The sequence below is a fragment of the Lissotriton helveticus genome, chromosome 1_1 (genome assembly GCF_964261635.1).
Source record: "Lissotriton helveticus chromosome 1_1, aLisHel1.1, whole genome shotgun sequence".
Classification (NCBI taxonomy): Eukaryota; Metazoa; Chordata; class Amphibia; order Caudata; family Salamandridae; genus Lissotriton; species Lissotriton helveticus.
In genome coordinates this window covers 277736073-277750893 of record NC_136057.1, presented here as the reverse complement: position 1 = coordinate 277750893, position 14821 = coordinate 277736073, and the positions used below count along the sequence as shown (strand labels likewise).

At 44.1% G+C, this 14821-nt stretch overlaps 1 protein-coding gene across 1 annotated transcript in view; it reads right to left on the bottom strand.

Moving 5' to 3' along the window:
• Window positions 1-14533, bottom strand: part of LOC144762123 (cystine/glutamate transporter-like) — a 365267-nt gene extending 350734 nt beyond the window's left edge. The window contains exon 1 of the mRNA XM_078647254.1: window positions 14125-14533. Coding sequence (XP_078503380.1) covers window positions 14125-14533 — 409 coding nt within the window. The remainder of the gene's footprint in view (window positions 1-14124) is intronic.
• Between the last annotated feature and the right edge of the window lie 288 nt (window positions 14534-14821).

Genomic DNA, 14821 nt, shown 5'->3' with positions numbered 1-14821 from the left:
GAGCACAAAGTCCGGTAGTTGCCCGAGCTATCCATTCCCTACGGAGCGGTTGAGGAACAGGGTTTTGAGTTGGCTTTTAAATTCTACAAAGGAGGTAATGGTTCTGATGTGAGGGGGAATGAGTTCCAAATTTTGGGAGCGCTTCCAGTGAAAGATCAGTCCACAGTTTTTTTTTGTTTAGTTATTGGTGGGATGAGTAGTAGGGAGTTAGAACTTCTGAGGTTCCTGGTCTGGCCGGCTTTTATGAGTTTTTTCGCCAAGTACTCAGGACTGCCGGTGTGAAGGGCTCTATGGGGGAGGCAGGCTGTTCAGAAGCTAATCCGCGTTTCGACTGGAAGCCACTTAAGTTCCTTGAGTGCAGGAGAGATATGATTGAATTTCTTGATACCGGTGATCATTCTGGCGGCCGCATGCAATGTTGTTTTTATGGGAGCCAGGTGTGATTTTGGAATTCCTGAGAGGACTGCGTTCCCATAGTACAGTCTTGAGAGTACCAGAGATTGGATGGCCTGTTTGAGATCATTGGACGCAAAGTAGGGTTTCATTTTGTTCAGTAGTCTGAGGTTAAGGAAAGCACTTTTGGCCGAGTTCTTAATGTGTCTTGTCATGTTCAGTTTTGAGTCTAGAGTGATGCCTAGAGATTTGACAGAGTCTGCTAGAGTGAGATTCCTGTTGAGCGCATTGATGGCCTTTAACCATTCGGCAATTTGCGGGTTATCTTCCTTATTCAAGATGAGGAGAGTCGCCGTCTTATCAGGATTTAGTTTCAGGTGATTGCTTGTCAACCAGTGTTGGACATCTTTCAGTACATCATTAAGTCTTAGTATGTCTTTGAGAGAGGTAGTTTCCAGATAGATCAGAGTATCATCAGTGTAGAGATTGAAGCGGATGTTGGCTTTTCTGAGAAGTTTGGAGAGTAGTTCCATGTAGATGTTAAAGAGTTGTGGTGATAGCACCGAGCCCTGAGGGACACCCTTGTTGACTTGCTGGAGGTCGAAGTGAAGCTTTTGATTTTTATTTTGTGTGTGCGATTGTGTAGAAAGGAGGAGAACCATTTGAGGACTACCTCGCCAAAACCAGCGCTTTCTTGGAGAGCCCTTATGAGGAGTTTGTGATCTACAGTATGAAAATGCTGCAGAGGTCAAGGAGACTGAAGAGGCAGCATTGGCCAGAGTCTAGTGATCCATGGATATAGTCGATGATGTTAAGAATCGCGGTTTCTGTGCTACAGCCTTTTCTGAAACCAGACTGATGGGGGTCTAGGAGGTTGATGTTGTCCAGGTGCTGGGTTAGCTGATGTAGTACACATCTTTCTAGAGTTTTTGAAAGAAGGGGGAGGTTTGACACAGGTCTAAAATTGTTCAGATCCGTCGCGTCTAGGCTGGGTTTTTTCAACAGGGGGTAACTTGACCCATTTTAAGGCAGTCTGGGACCACTCCATTTTTTAAGGAACTATTTATGATTGTGCTCCAAAGCGGGGCTAAGGCGTGCTTCAGTTTTTTGGTCAGTAGGGGAGGAATGGGGTCTAGGACATGAGCTGAGGGTTTGGAAGTGGAGATCAACGTGACTATCTCAGTTTCTTGAATGGGTCGGAAAGTAAGCCAGGAATTGGGAGAGGAATCAGGAGAGAGATCAAGCGACCCAGCTGCGATGCTCTTCATGGGGTGCATGTTGTTGACGTCCAGTGAGAGTTCAATTTTTGTGATCTTATCATAGAAGAAGTAGGCGAAGTTATCGCATAGTTCTTTGGACGCCTGTACGGGGGAGGGCACGGGCTTGGAGGTTTGTTGTCTGATGATGCTATATAGTTCCTTGGGTCTGTTTTTGGCACTGTCTAGTGCCGAGTGGAAAAAGCTGGATTTCTTGTTTTTGATGTGATTGTTGTACTTCCTACTGGCGGATTTGAGTTGATCCCGGAGGATGGAGGTAGGGTTATTTCTCCACTTTCTTTCTTTGGCTCTTATTTCTCTCCTTTCAGAGTTGAGGTCGGGGTTGAATCATGATCTGGATGAATGGCTCTACTCTTTTTGTGCTTTAGAGGAGCTATTTTGTCAAGCATGGACAATAGTTTTGCGGTGTAACATTCGGTGAGGTCATTAAGGGAGAAGTGGTCATTGGTGTCGGGGATAAGTCAGCTTATCTTTTCTTCAAGGGCTCCTATGGGAACCTGAGAGAAGTTTCTCAACTATTTGGGGGGTCATGCAAAGGAGTTTGAGAGAGAGTTAGTCGGTTGACGTGAAATAGGATCATGGGGTGGTCAGTCGACGAGGAGTATATGATTGATAGTGATGGTGTTTCTTTGAGCGATGATGGCATCCAAGGTGGCTCCTTTATAGTGCGTCTCCTCTGTGAAGCACTGGGTTAGATTCTTATCACCGAGGAGACTGGATAGCGATTGGATTATCGGGTTGTTGGTCTCGTTCCATCGTAGGTTCAGGTCGCCTAGAATTAGATTGTTGGCATCACCGAGTGCCCCGTGAGCTATCATGTCAGATAATTGTTCTCCGAATGATGCGAATTTGCCTGGAGGATGATAGAGAAGGTGACAATGTAAAGATCCATTATCTTTGGTCTTAATGTTGGTTGAGAGACATTCAATGTGTTGTAGTCGTATGAATTTATTTCCGTAATGACCGTGTTGTCTTTATGGATGATAGCTACCCCTCCCCCTCGCTGGTCTTTTCTGTCTTTAGTTATGAGGGCGAAACCTGGAGGTACAAGCATGTCTAAGCATGGTGGGGATAACTCATTGAGCAAGGTTTCAATGAGGAACGCAATGTCAATGTCATGTGAGAGGATGGCCTCTGCTAGTTCAGTTGCATGCAGAGAAGCCGACCTGCAGTTGACGAGCAATCAGTTGGTGAAAAACTCTTTGTTGCTGGTGGTCTTTTCTATGGGGGCTCTATGTAGGCTGGTAAGGATGCGCGGTCTCAGGGGTTTTGTGCAGGGAGGGTCTTTTTGGAGGCCCGTGATCACTTGGATTTTGAATTTACGGGTGTCAAAGAAGGGTGTGTCGTAGGAGGAGGCTGGAACGGTTGTTTCATTGTCGGACATGGCTGCTTCTGTTCTAGTGGGTCTTGAGATCAAGGGTTTTGTATCAGTATTGGAGCGTCTCTGCGCCCTAGTGGGAAGGGCTGCGATTCTTGTGGCTTTTTGTGGCCAGGGTTCCGTGACCAGTCTTGGGGGTCTCTGAGGTTGAGTTTCATGGGTTTCTGATGGCCAGGAGGGGCTCTTGTAGCTGTTGGTGTTGGCAGTGGGGGAACCCGGGGAGGGGATTGGTGGGGTCTGCGTGCTTTATCTAGATTGGAGAGGATGTCGGTCAGGCCCCGGGAGATCGAGTCTACCTGGTTTTCTAGTGAGGTGAGTCACTGCGCCACTGAGTCGTGGGAGGAGTTGGGGCCATCTTAGGAGGTTCGCCTTGTGTGGTGTAGGTCGGGTTGATGGAGTGTTGGCTCTTACTCATTGTGTAGGACAAGTTGCCCCTTTTTTAAATCCTGGGAGGGGGTGGACTGGGTCGAGAAAAGAATTAGAGTTTCTGAGATCTGTGCCGGAGCTAGTGAGGATAGGGGTCACTGTCGGCGGGGCTCGTTCGTGAGATTGCGGTGGGTGGATCAAATAGGGGAGTGAGGTTGTGTTTTCCTTAGGGAGCTGTGGCGCATTCTTGATAGGGGTGCTGTGTTGTGTGGAGACTCGGGATGGGTGGACAATGTGGGCATGTGGTGGTGTGGGTTTTGTTTCCTGTTGGGGCTGATTAGTTGTTGAGGCGGGTCGAGGCAGGTGGGGGAGAGCGGATCGGAGTGAGGGGAAGAGGGAGTCAAAAGCTTTGAGGTTCTCGTTGTTTGCCTGAATGAGTATAGTGCCATTAGTGAAGATGGTCAGGAATGTGGTCCCTCTTCTAGATGGGCGATTAGGGAGCAGGGATGTTAATTTGCTGCTGTGAGGTGTGGATTTGGTTTTGGCGATGTAAAGTTGGGCTCCAGTCTTCTGGTCTCTCCGTGTGGAAAATTATGCCCATCTTGATGAGACCTTTGGAGGAGGAGTGGTAGATGTCTGTAAATAGGGTTTCTCGGTGTTGTCGGATTAGTTTCTTTTTGAAGTTTCGTCTAATTTTAGTAGAGGGGTGGGGAGGGAAGTTAATAGTGTATGAGCTCAGGCTGTGGGGTTTCAGATGTGTAGGTAGGGATTGGGTGGGATTAAGTGGGAAGAAGTAAGTATTATCTTTTGCATAGGTTTAGTTTTGCCATGAATCTACCAAAGGTTTCTCTAGGTTCTAATCAGCTCCATACCTTTAGAATGAAGGAGGTCTGGTATCTCTTTCTCGGGACTCGATTTCCCAACACCCCGTAAGGGAAGTCAGAAACACTGGAGCTGGATTTCTCAGCAGAGCAGGGCAGCTTCCTGATCAGTGCGTCAGCTGGAGAGTCGGCTTCCTTCGGCACTTGCTGTAGCGAGCTGCGTCGGGCAAGTAGTTTGTCAAACTGCTCCGAACACCATAGTTTGCTATAGCAAGTGAAGGTATATTTATATCTTGAAGGTGTTTAGGAATGCCATAGTTGACGAAAAGTCGGGCATACAAACGTCATGAATAAACCCCTGGGGAAGTTGTTCATTGTAAAACTAACGAAGTTGTTGGAGGAATCAATATTCAAGCAAGGGGAAGTCCCTAACGGCTTCAGCTGGTTTTCCAAGAAATCGTTGTGACGTTTGGTGAATGGATGGAAGTAGCCATGTCTGTATTTGGGTAGCATGGACTATGCCTAAATAAGGGCTTGATTTCTATGCAACGTGAATTGTACCTATATAAGGGCATGAATCAGGAAAATCCATTCGGAATCTAAAACAATATACAACAAGTCAGTAAGATAATCACTGCTACAGCCAAATTCCAGGTAGTAGCCATGCAAGTCAGCAATCACACTGTCACTCTGTCCACTCCTGCAATCATCCTGACAGAACAATGTACTTATCTAATTCCTGAGCTGAACCATAGGCGCCTATAAACTGACACTGCTGTGAACTACTAGCACTATTCCTATCCACTCACTGTCCATGCACTTGTATAATGACTCAGGCATGAAGACACGCAGTGCTACAGTCAATGTACACAATCTATGTGGTCCCCTAACCCGTGCAGACTACTGAATCACTCCTTCAAAAATCCAGGTAGTAGCCATGCAAGTCAGCAATCATACTGTTACTCTCTGTCTGCTCCTGCTATCATCCTCACAGAAGCATGTCCTTATCTAATCACTGTGCTGAAACATAAGCACCTATAAACTCACCCTGCTGTCAACTACCTGCACTCTAGGTACCCAGTCACTGTCCATGCACTTGTACAATGCCTCAGGAATTGAGAGACACAGTGCTACAGCCAAATATGCACAATCTATCTGGTCCCCTAACACCCTGCAGACTACTGATTCACTCCTGCAAAAATCCAGGTAGAAGCCATGCAAGTCAGCAACCACACAGTCACTCTCAGTCCACTCCTGCAATCATCCTGACAGAACAATGTACTTATCTAATTCCTGAGCTGAAACATAAGCACTTATAAACTCAACCTGCTGTGAACTACCAGCACTCTTCCTATCCAGTCACTGTCCATGCACTTGTACAATGACTCAGGCATTAAGACATGCAGTGCTACAGTAAAATGTATACAATCTATGTGCTCCCTTAACCCCCTGCAGACTACTGATTCAGCCCTGCAAAAATGAAGGAAGTAGCCATGCAAGTCAGCAATCATACTGTTACTCTCTCTCCACTCCTGCAATTACCCTGACAGATCCATGTCCTTATCTAATCACTGCGCTGTAACACAACACTTATAAACTCACACTGCTGTCAACTACCAGCACTCTAACTAGCCAGTCACTGTCCATGCACTTGTACAATGACTCAGGCATTAAGACACGCTGTTCTACAGTCAAATTTGCATAATCTATGTGGTCCCCGAACCCCCTGTAGACTACTGATTCACTTCTGCAAAAACGAAGGTAGTAGCCATGCAGTTCATCAATCACACTGTCACTCTCTGTCCACTCCTGCTATCATCCAGAAAGACCATGTCCTTATCTAATCACTGTGCTAAAACATAAGCACTAAATACTCACACTGCTGTCAACTACCAACACTCTAACTATGCCGTCTAGGTATCCTCCTGTCTATCCCATGCACTTCTCCAATCACTTATCCACCACTATCTACTTATCCTACTACTCCACCAGTAACTACACACTACACACTTATAAATTTACCATGCACTCTTTTTGCAGCACTGTAATCATTCTAGTGACTAGTGATGGACTGATGGAATGGTGTAGCCAGTAACACAAGTACACCTACAATATTCTGTGCAAAATGCATGCAGACCTCTAACCGGGTGCATACTATTGGTACACTCCTGTAAATATCCAGGTAGTAGTCATACAGTCTAGGAATCTTCCTGTCAGTCCCATGCACTTCTCCAATCACTCATCCAGCACTATCTACTTATCCTATCACTCTGACAATACCTAAGCACTTATATATTCACCACGCACTCTGTTTGCAGCACAGTAATCATTTTAGTTACTAGTTATGTACTTATGGAATGGCCTAGCCACTAACACAAGTACATCTACAATATTCTATGCACTATGCATGCAGACCTCTAACCAGGTACATACTATTGCTACACTCTTGCTAATACCCACTTAGTACCCATGTAGCCTAGCAATCCGCCTGTCACTCCCATACACTTTCTCAATCACCCATCCAGCATGATCTTCTTATCCTATCACTACGCCAATACCTAACCACTTATAACTTGACCATGCAATCTGTTTGCAGCACTGTAATTATTCCAATTACTAGTGTTGTACTTATTGAGTGGCCTAGCTACTAACACAAGTACACCTAAAATGTTCTGTGCACAATGCCTGCAGACCTCTAACCAGATACATACAATTGGTACATTGCACTAAATACTGAAGTAGTACCCATGCAGCCTAGGAATCCTCTTGTCAGTCCCATGTCATCAGTGATGTCACTGACCATGTCATGAATGATATAATATGTGACATCATCAGCAGTGAATTGCGGGAGCCCAAGTTATAGTTAGCTGAACTAACTATAACGGTGGAATTTCTATGGTTTTGGACGAGTGAAACTATAACACCCCTGAAACCTACGTTTTTTTCAGTGAATATATATATACACACACACACACATATATATATGCTTGCATGGGAGGCCAGAGATAAATCCTCACAAGATGTGTCTATCCCTGGCTGTCATCCAACAAAAAAATAAGGGCTTCACAGCAGAGCTCTTGGGATGTCGGATGTGAATTGTGAGTAAAGCCACCAGATCACTCCATGTCGCAAGGCACTCAGTTCCCAACCTATTCTTTCAAGTGTGCTAATTTTCTTCAAAAGTACCGGATACTACAAATCCCAGAAAGCATTTCTTTGTTGAACGCTCCAGCATGAGTACGTGGGGCTCCCAACCCACTGTGTGAGACATGTAAAAAAGTCCTACATTATTTACATTTTTTTATTTCAAAAGTTTTAATGTATTTTCTTAGACTATAGCGGAATGTGAAAGGAACACAATACAGGTCCTTTTCTGCTTGTTATAGTCAAAATACCATCTGACGGGTGTGCAGCGGCCTGTAAACAGCTATTCGTAGAGGAAATACGTTGGAATCATTGTGCTAAGCAGCGCGCTCGGCATAAACCATTTTGGTGCCAGAGTTGGATCGGAATATAAACACAGGAGCCGAGCTTCAGGATAATAATGTAGTAAAAATGCAAACACCCCCGATCTTCAGTTAAGTGTCATGTCACCTGCGCCATTTTATCGTTATTTTATGTCTGACCAGGTGTTCAACGCAGCAATTAATCAGTACTTACTCCATGCTCCATTGAGGGAGAAACACATGAAGGCAAAGTAAAATTCATATGCACTGACCAATAAAAAGCAAAAGAAGAAAACGAAAGCATACTGGCGCTGCTAAAAGGCAAACAGCAAGCGCTGCTCGATGCTGCCTGGGAGGTGTGTTCTTTGCAGGCAAAACAAGAAAAAGACAAAGCGTGGCTGCAAAACTGAAAGCGACTGCGCTGTATTTAATTAGTAACATGAAACACAACTTCAAAAGGTAATATTAAAAAAAAAGCAAATGCTCATTTTGGAACCTCCCTCTCCTGCTGCGCTACAGATTAATATTGACAAAGGGGAAACAAAAGGATCAATGCGCTCAGCCAGTAGCCTAGCAAGGCATCCGGAGGCCTTGGCTGGAGTAGGGTAAATGTGTCCCTGGTATGTTCGTAACTGGGGTGCAGTGGGGCTTTGAACTCTGGTGCCACTGCACCAGCTGCACCGTTGACAGCAAAGTCTGTGTGAATTCTGTTTCTGGGTGCATTTCCTGAGCCATGTTCACATCCAGCTGATTTACGTACCCTTGTACATCTTCTGGTCGGTCTCACATCTGGGCTTGAATGTCTGAAGCACATGTGGGTTTCGGGATCTGTGCAGGAAGTGAGCTGCTTGCTGTCTGTCTCAACTACCATTCATGCAAATTAGCTGAATTGATGTTTTCATCACTACACAGAGCTATTGAAATGAATTGCCTTTTGCTGGGCTGATCCATTGCTGCTGATTACACCAGCCCTTCTTAGGATGGACATTGAGGAGGTCTGTGTGAGTGGCAGAAATGGATCATCAAAAAAATGCCTTTATTGCACAAGCTTCGTAGTTTGCGTACAATTTTTGTACCCACATGTGAGAGGAGATGTGAGCTGTTGCCTTTAGAGCCAACAGACACGAGTTCTGGCACTAATGCCATACTAGATTAGATCTGTGTGACTCTGGTTTCTTATACCTCAGCTGGTTCATCCCTGAAATGTGTGTGCTGTTAGGAACCCCACCTCATCCCTTCTATCATATCAAGCACTATATTAAAAAATATATATATTTGCAGCGGTGTTATCAGGAAGGAGAAAATAAACTGGTTCATCCAAGTCGGTAACTAGATTTCGTAATCAAATGTGAGCATTAACAGTGGCCAGCATGTGTTTCTTATGAAATGTGCTTCCTCGAGTATTGGTTAGTAAGTCCTTGTTGATGCCGGAGATGGGCACCGCCCTTTTGGGGGGGCGTGGAAGGTGGCACTTGGACTTATTTTTCATCATCAGACTTTGATCCCGACCAAGAGTGTGAATGACGGAAAATAGAGTAACAGAAATATAGAAAAATATTGACTAAGGGATAAGGAGGGGGAGGGAGAACTTGCACCAGTGATACAGACGGGAAGTGTAGGGTAGTGTGAAAGAAATCAAGTTGGTAATTTTTTCAGTCGGCGGCACCAGCAGCAGACTTCTAAGAAATACGTTGGGCCCCAGCACTTTTATTTATTTGTCTAAGTAATAACCGTACTTAAAGGTACACGGTGTCCGCTAATGACAGAACAGTACACTGAGTCCTGTACAAGTGCTCGTATTCCCTAGGCCACCTCAGATGTCCTGACGTGTGTAACAGTGACGTCATCGCTGCACATTGCTAAATAAACACAAAAGGGCTCCAACCCTTGCAGCAGGTTACATCTTGGCGCATGTCACCTGCCACGAACGGCGAGACGTCCCTAAAAATACACAGCTCCCCGCGTATACCATTGTTATGCCTTCTAACAATGTAAAGCAATTTCAGGGGACATTGCTGCGTGCACATCCCTGCGTGCTTAGCACATCATCGCGATCGCGGTAAAAACAAAAGTGATTGCGATGACGTGCTAAGCATGCGAGGGATGCACACGCATCAATGATTGGAGAGGCGGAGCGAGGCGTGAGTGCTTGTGCACGTAACCCCAAGCTGGTGGCTGGCAGGTAGGACTTTGAAAAGCTCCTTACTAAAGTCGAGCAAGCAGTGCATGCGCTGCTCTAGGCTCGACCTAAAAAGTTCTTTGCCATCAAAGGAGAACGTAAAGTAACATAACAAAGTAATGCAACTAAGTACAGAACTCCTAGTATCTGATGTTCTAACTTTGCTCGCTCTGCATGATCTCAGCAGCAATAACAGCATGATGGATCAGGATTCTATATTTGGACAGTCAACACAAGAAAGATTGTCTAATGCCAAATCAGACAACGAGGAGCCGGTATGAGCCCTTTCAAGCCCAAATCCAATTTAATTCCAGCCATGACAAAGGATGCAATAGATATCTCCCATGAGGTGGTCACGGAGGATATCAAAAAGTTACATCATCAAGTCAAACATAGAAAACATTATAAAAGATACCAAGAATTACAATATGCCACGTTGACGAAAAAATTAAGTGCCAACCATGAGGTAGTTGTTGCAAAATCCGACAAGGGTGGCAATATAGTGATCTGGCCACAAAAAGATTACTTATTGGAAGCCCGCAGACACCTTGATGATCAGTCCTACTATGAAAGAACCAACTATAAGCAATACAATCTAGCCAAAGAAACGTTAAAAAAGAATCTTCTTGAATAGAAAAGAAAGGGGGCCATTTCCATGGAAGAATACAGATTTTTAAATGTTGAACATCCGATACTACCGAGGCTATATTTTATTCCAAAAGTCCACAAAAAGACCTCACCAACACCTGGCAGACCGATTATTTCAGCCATAAATAGTGTGGGGGAACAAGCGATGCAATATGTGGACTTCTTTTTGCAGGACTTTGTAAAACAGCTCCCTACATATGTAAAGGACACAGGGGGCTTTCTTAAAAAAGTGCATGATGTCCAGTGGACAGAAGTTTTGATGTTCATTACTCTGGACATCGAATCACTTTATACAAGTATCGAACATGCTACAGGTTTAAATGCAGCCGAACATTTTCTAAACACTAGCCCAAAGACGGCTATAACCACAATATGATGTGGTTAAGATTAGTCTCATGGTGTCTCTATAACAACTATTTTTCATTTGGCAACAACATTTCCCTATAAATGAGGGGAGTGGCAATGGGGACCTGTTTCTCCCCCAGCTCTGCGTGTTTGCATGTTGGCTGGTGGGAGGAACAGGTCCTTAAGCGCAGACACTCCACTGAGTATGCTAATCATGTAGAACAAGGTATATAGATGATGTTTTTATTATGTGGAGAAGGGACGAAAAGAGTGCCATTGATTTTATTCACAACATCAATACAAATACTGCGAACCCCAAATTTACTTCGCAGATCAGCAAATAGAGCATTGAGTTTTTGGATGTAAAAGTGTACATGAAAGATGGAAAAATAGCTACTAAGCTACATAGAAAAGTCATTGCTGGCTATTCTACACTCCATGCCAGCAGTGCACACCCGAAACATCTTATCAACAACATTCCATTTGGTGAACTTTTATGCCTCAAAAGAATCTGCAGTACAGAGGAGGACCTCAATATTTGTATCCAGAAGGCTCTCACTAGATTTAAAAAGAGAGGATACAGTGAGGCAATTCTTAAGGAGGCAGTCAGCAAAGTGAATTTGGGGGAACAGGCATTACACCAAGGTTTTTACCACGCGCTGCTATTACACTGCATGCGTTACAACGCATGCAATGTTACAATGCGTGGTAAAAACTATGCATACCATTACATCGCATGCACTTTTACAACACATGCGATGTAATGTGTAATGGCGGCGGCGGCTATCCAAGTAATTATGAGTAAACTTAGGCTGTTTCCTCACAACTACGTGCACCAAGCAGGTAGGATGAAGCAGTAACCGGGAGCAGAGACGGTGATGCTGGAGAAGAGGGAGGTAAGGAGGTTTGAGCTTGGGGTGGGGGTTACTTTTGTAGGGTTTAGGGTAGTGTAAAAGTAGTGTTCTAACGTTTGTTTAGTGTAGTGATTTAGGTTTTAGGGTAATGTAGTAGTGTTTGTGTAGTGTAGTGTTTTAGGGTTTAGGGTAGTGTAGTGTTTTAGGGTTTATGGTAGTGTAGTAGTGTTTGTGTAGTGTAGTGTTTTAGGATTTAGGGTAGTGTAGTGTTTTAGGGTTTAGGGTAGTGTAGTAGTGTTTATGTAGTGTTGTGTTTTAGGGTTTAGGGTAGTGTAGTGTTTCAGGGTTTAGTGTTGTATAATAGTGTTTGTGTAGTGTCTAAGGGTAGCGTAGTAGTGTGTGTAGCGTTTTAGGGTTTAGGATAGTGTAGTAGGGTTTGTGTAGTGTTTTAGGGTTTAATGTAGTGTTTTAGGTTTTAGTGTAGTATAGTAGTGTTTGTGTAGTGTAGTGTTTTAGTGTTTAGTGTAGTGTTGTAGTGTTTTAGGGTTTAGGGTAGTGCAGGGGTGGGAGTAGTGTGGGTAATGTTGTAGTGTTTTAGGGTTTAGGGTAGTGTAGGGTTGGGAGTAGTGTTGTAATGTAGTAGTGTTAAGGGTAGTGTAAGGGTGGGAGTAGTGTGGGTAGTGGTTTTGGTAGGGTAGTAGTGGTTTAGGGTTAGGGGTAGTGTAGGGGAGGGATTAGTGTGGGTAGTGTTGTAGTGTCGTAGTGTTTTAGGGTTTAAGGTAGTGTAGGGGTGGGAGTAGTTGGGTAGTGTTGTAGTGTAGTAGTGTTTTAGGGTTTAGGGCAGTGTAGGGGTGGGAGTAGTGTGGGTAGTGTAGTAGTGTTTTAGGGTTTAGGGCAGTGTAGGGGTGGTAGTAGTGTGGGTAGTGTTGTAGTATCGTAGTGTTTTGGGGTAGGGGTAGTGTAGGGTTTGGGAGTAGTGTGTTGTACAGGTGTAGGGGTAGGGCTGTCACTTACCTTGCAAACTTTAACTACAAGTATAGCTTTACCACATATGCCTTTGCGTTGTAATGGCATGCGTGGTAAAGGCCTACTCGTGGTAAAAGTATGCGATGTTATGGCATGTTGTTGTCATTGACATTGCGTAGTAATACCCGCGTTGTAATGGCACGGGTGGTATTACTATGTGATGTAATGACATGCATCCATGAATGAGAGATCTAGGGAATCCCTTTTTATCACCATCATCATCATCATGATTTTATTGCTAGATTAATTAAAATCTTTACAATGTTTACAGATAATAAAAACAACAGTACCGCAACAGGTTTTAAAATACGAGTTAAAAAATGTCGTAGAGTCTGAAAATTGTCTATCAATAGTCTTTATGGTTGTCATGGTCCCCGGACACAGCGTATTAAGTCTGTTGGTTTCAGTTTAGTCATTATTTATTCCTTAAGTCTGTTCCTTTTCTAATATCTGTTTTGTTGCCATGGCCATAAATTTGATTCCCCGACATGATAGTGTGGGGGAGGCACCCCTTAACCATCGTATGACCGCCTGTCTGCATGTGCGGATTTTCAGTGTGTTGAAGATTGCCCGCAGATATCTTCTTCTTAAGGCTTGCAGTGCGGGACATACACATAGTATGTGTTGCACTGTTTCGTTCTTGTATCCGCATAGTCTGCATTTTGCACTTTCTTTTTTTTCGTTTCCAGGAAGGCATTAGGTCTTTTGTGAAATGCATGCCCAGACGGTACGCTATTAGAGGTTTTTTAAGTGCAGACAGTAGTGTTGGCCTAAGTAAACTTGTGGTTTTTGGATGGAATAAGAGTTTATTACTGTCCAGGCGTGTCTCCGTTTGCTTAGAATTATTTTGTCTTTGACCAGGGAGATCTTTTTTGCCGCACCATTTGCTATTTTGCAAAACTGCTTGTGATCGATGTTTTTTTTCCACACTTCATGGAGTCCCAAGGTTAACAAACTCTGGTTAAGGAATTCTCCCCAATGTGTGGTGTTAGGCATTTCTACTAAAAGGTTTATTTCCTCCCAGCACATGTTGTCCAAGGAGTCACTGGGTGCGGATCGGATCTTATGGCAACATTTTACAAATGTGGAGTTTGACCTAATGTCTTGGTTTTGTAAACCAAATTCTAGTCGAACTTGGGCTGCAGATGCTGTTTTTGGCAACCCAAACACCACTTTATATATTTTGTTTTGAAGGCTGTTTAAGATTACCGATTCGCTCCCAAGCCATCCGATTAGTCTGTAAGACAAAGTAGGGATTATTTGGGCGGCCATGACTTTTAGTAAGTGGGTATAGTTTGGACCACCCACAGTCTTTTGCAGTTCCCTGTATGCGTATATTAAAGATTGCGCTTTCCCTCTTAGTACGTGAATGTGCTTCTTTTTTGTATTACCCCGCTCGATGGTCATCCCCAGGTATTTGTACGAGTCCTCTTCTTCGAGGAGAGAATTATTAATTGTCCATGTGTATTTCAATTTCTTACGCTCCGTAATTCGAAGCACTTTGGTTTTGTTTTTGTTCAGCTCCAGGTTTTCCTCAGTTAAGTACGTTACCAGCATATTCACTAGGCGTTGCAGCCCGACCGGTGTTTTGCTTAGTAAGACTATATCGTCGGCGTACTGCATAATAGGTACCGGAACGTTGCCTAGTTTCGGTGCATGGCTTTCTATTCCATCTATTTTTCTTCCGATGTCGGCAAGATATAGGTTAAAGAGACTGGGTGCGAGGACGCAGCCTTGTTTTAGTCCGTCTTGTGTTTCAATTTTGTTGGAAAGGCTGCTACCGTTACCTAGTTTGACCATGGCCCATGTCTCTCTGTATAGTCTTGAAATTGCGTTTATTAGATATTCCGGCATCCCCCAACCTCTTAATTTGCGCCACAATCAGGGCCTGCTTACGTGGTCGAATGCTGATTTTATGTCGACGAAACACGCATATAGGTTGTGTTTTCTTTTTTTGGCGTTGTCGGTTAGTAAGCACAGGGTAACCAGGTTGGTTGTTGTCCCCATCCCCGTTCTGAATCCGATTTGAAACCTTGGTATTATTTTTGATGAGGATTCCCAGTCCTGCAGTTCTTTCAACAGGCATGA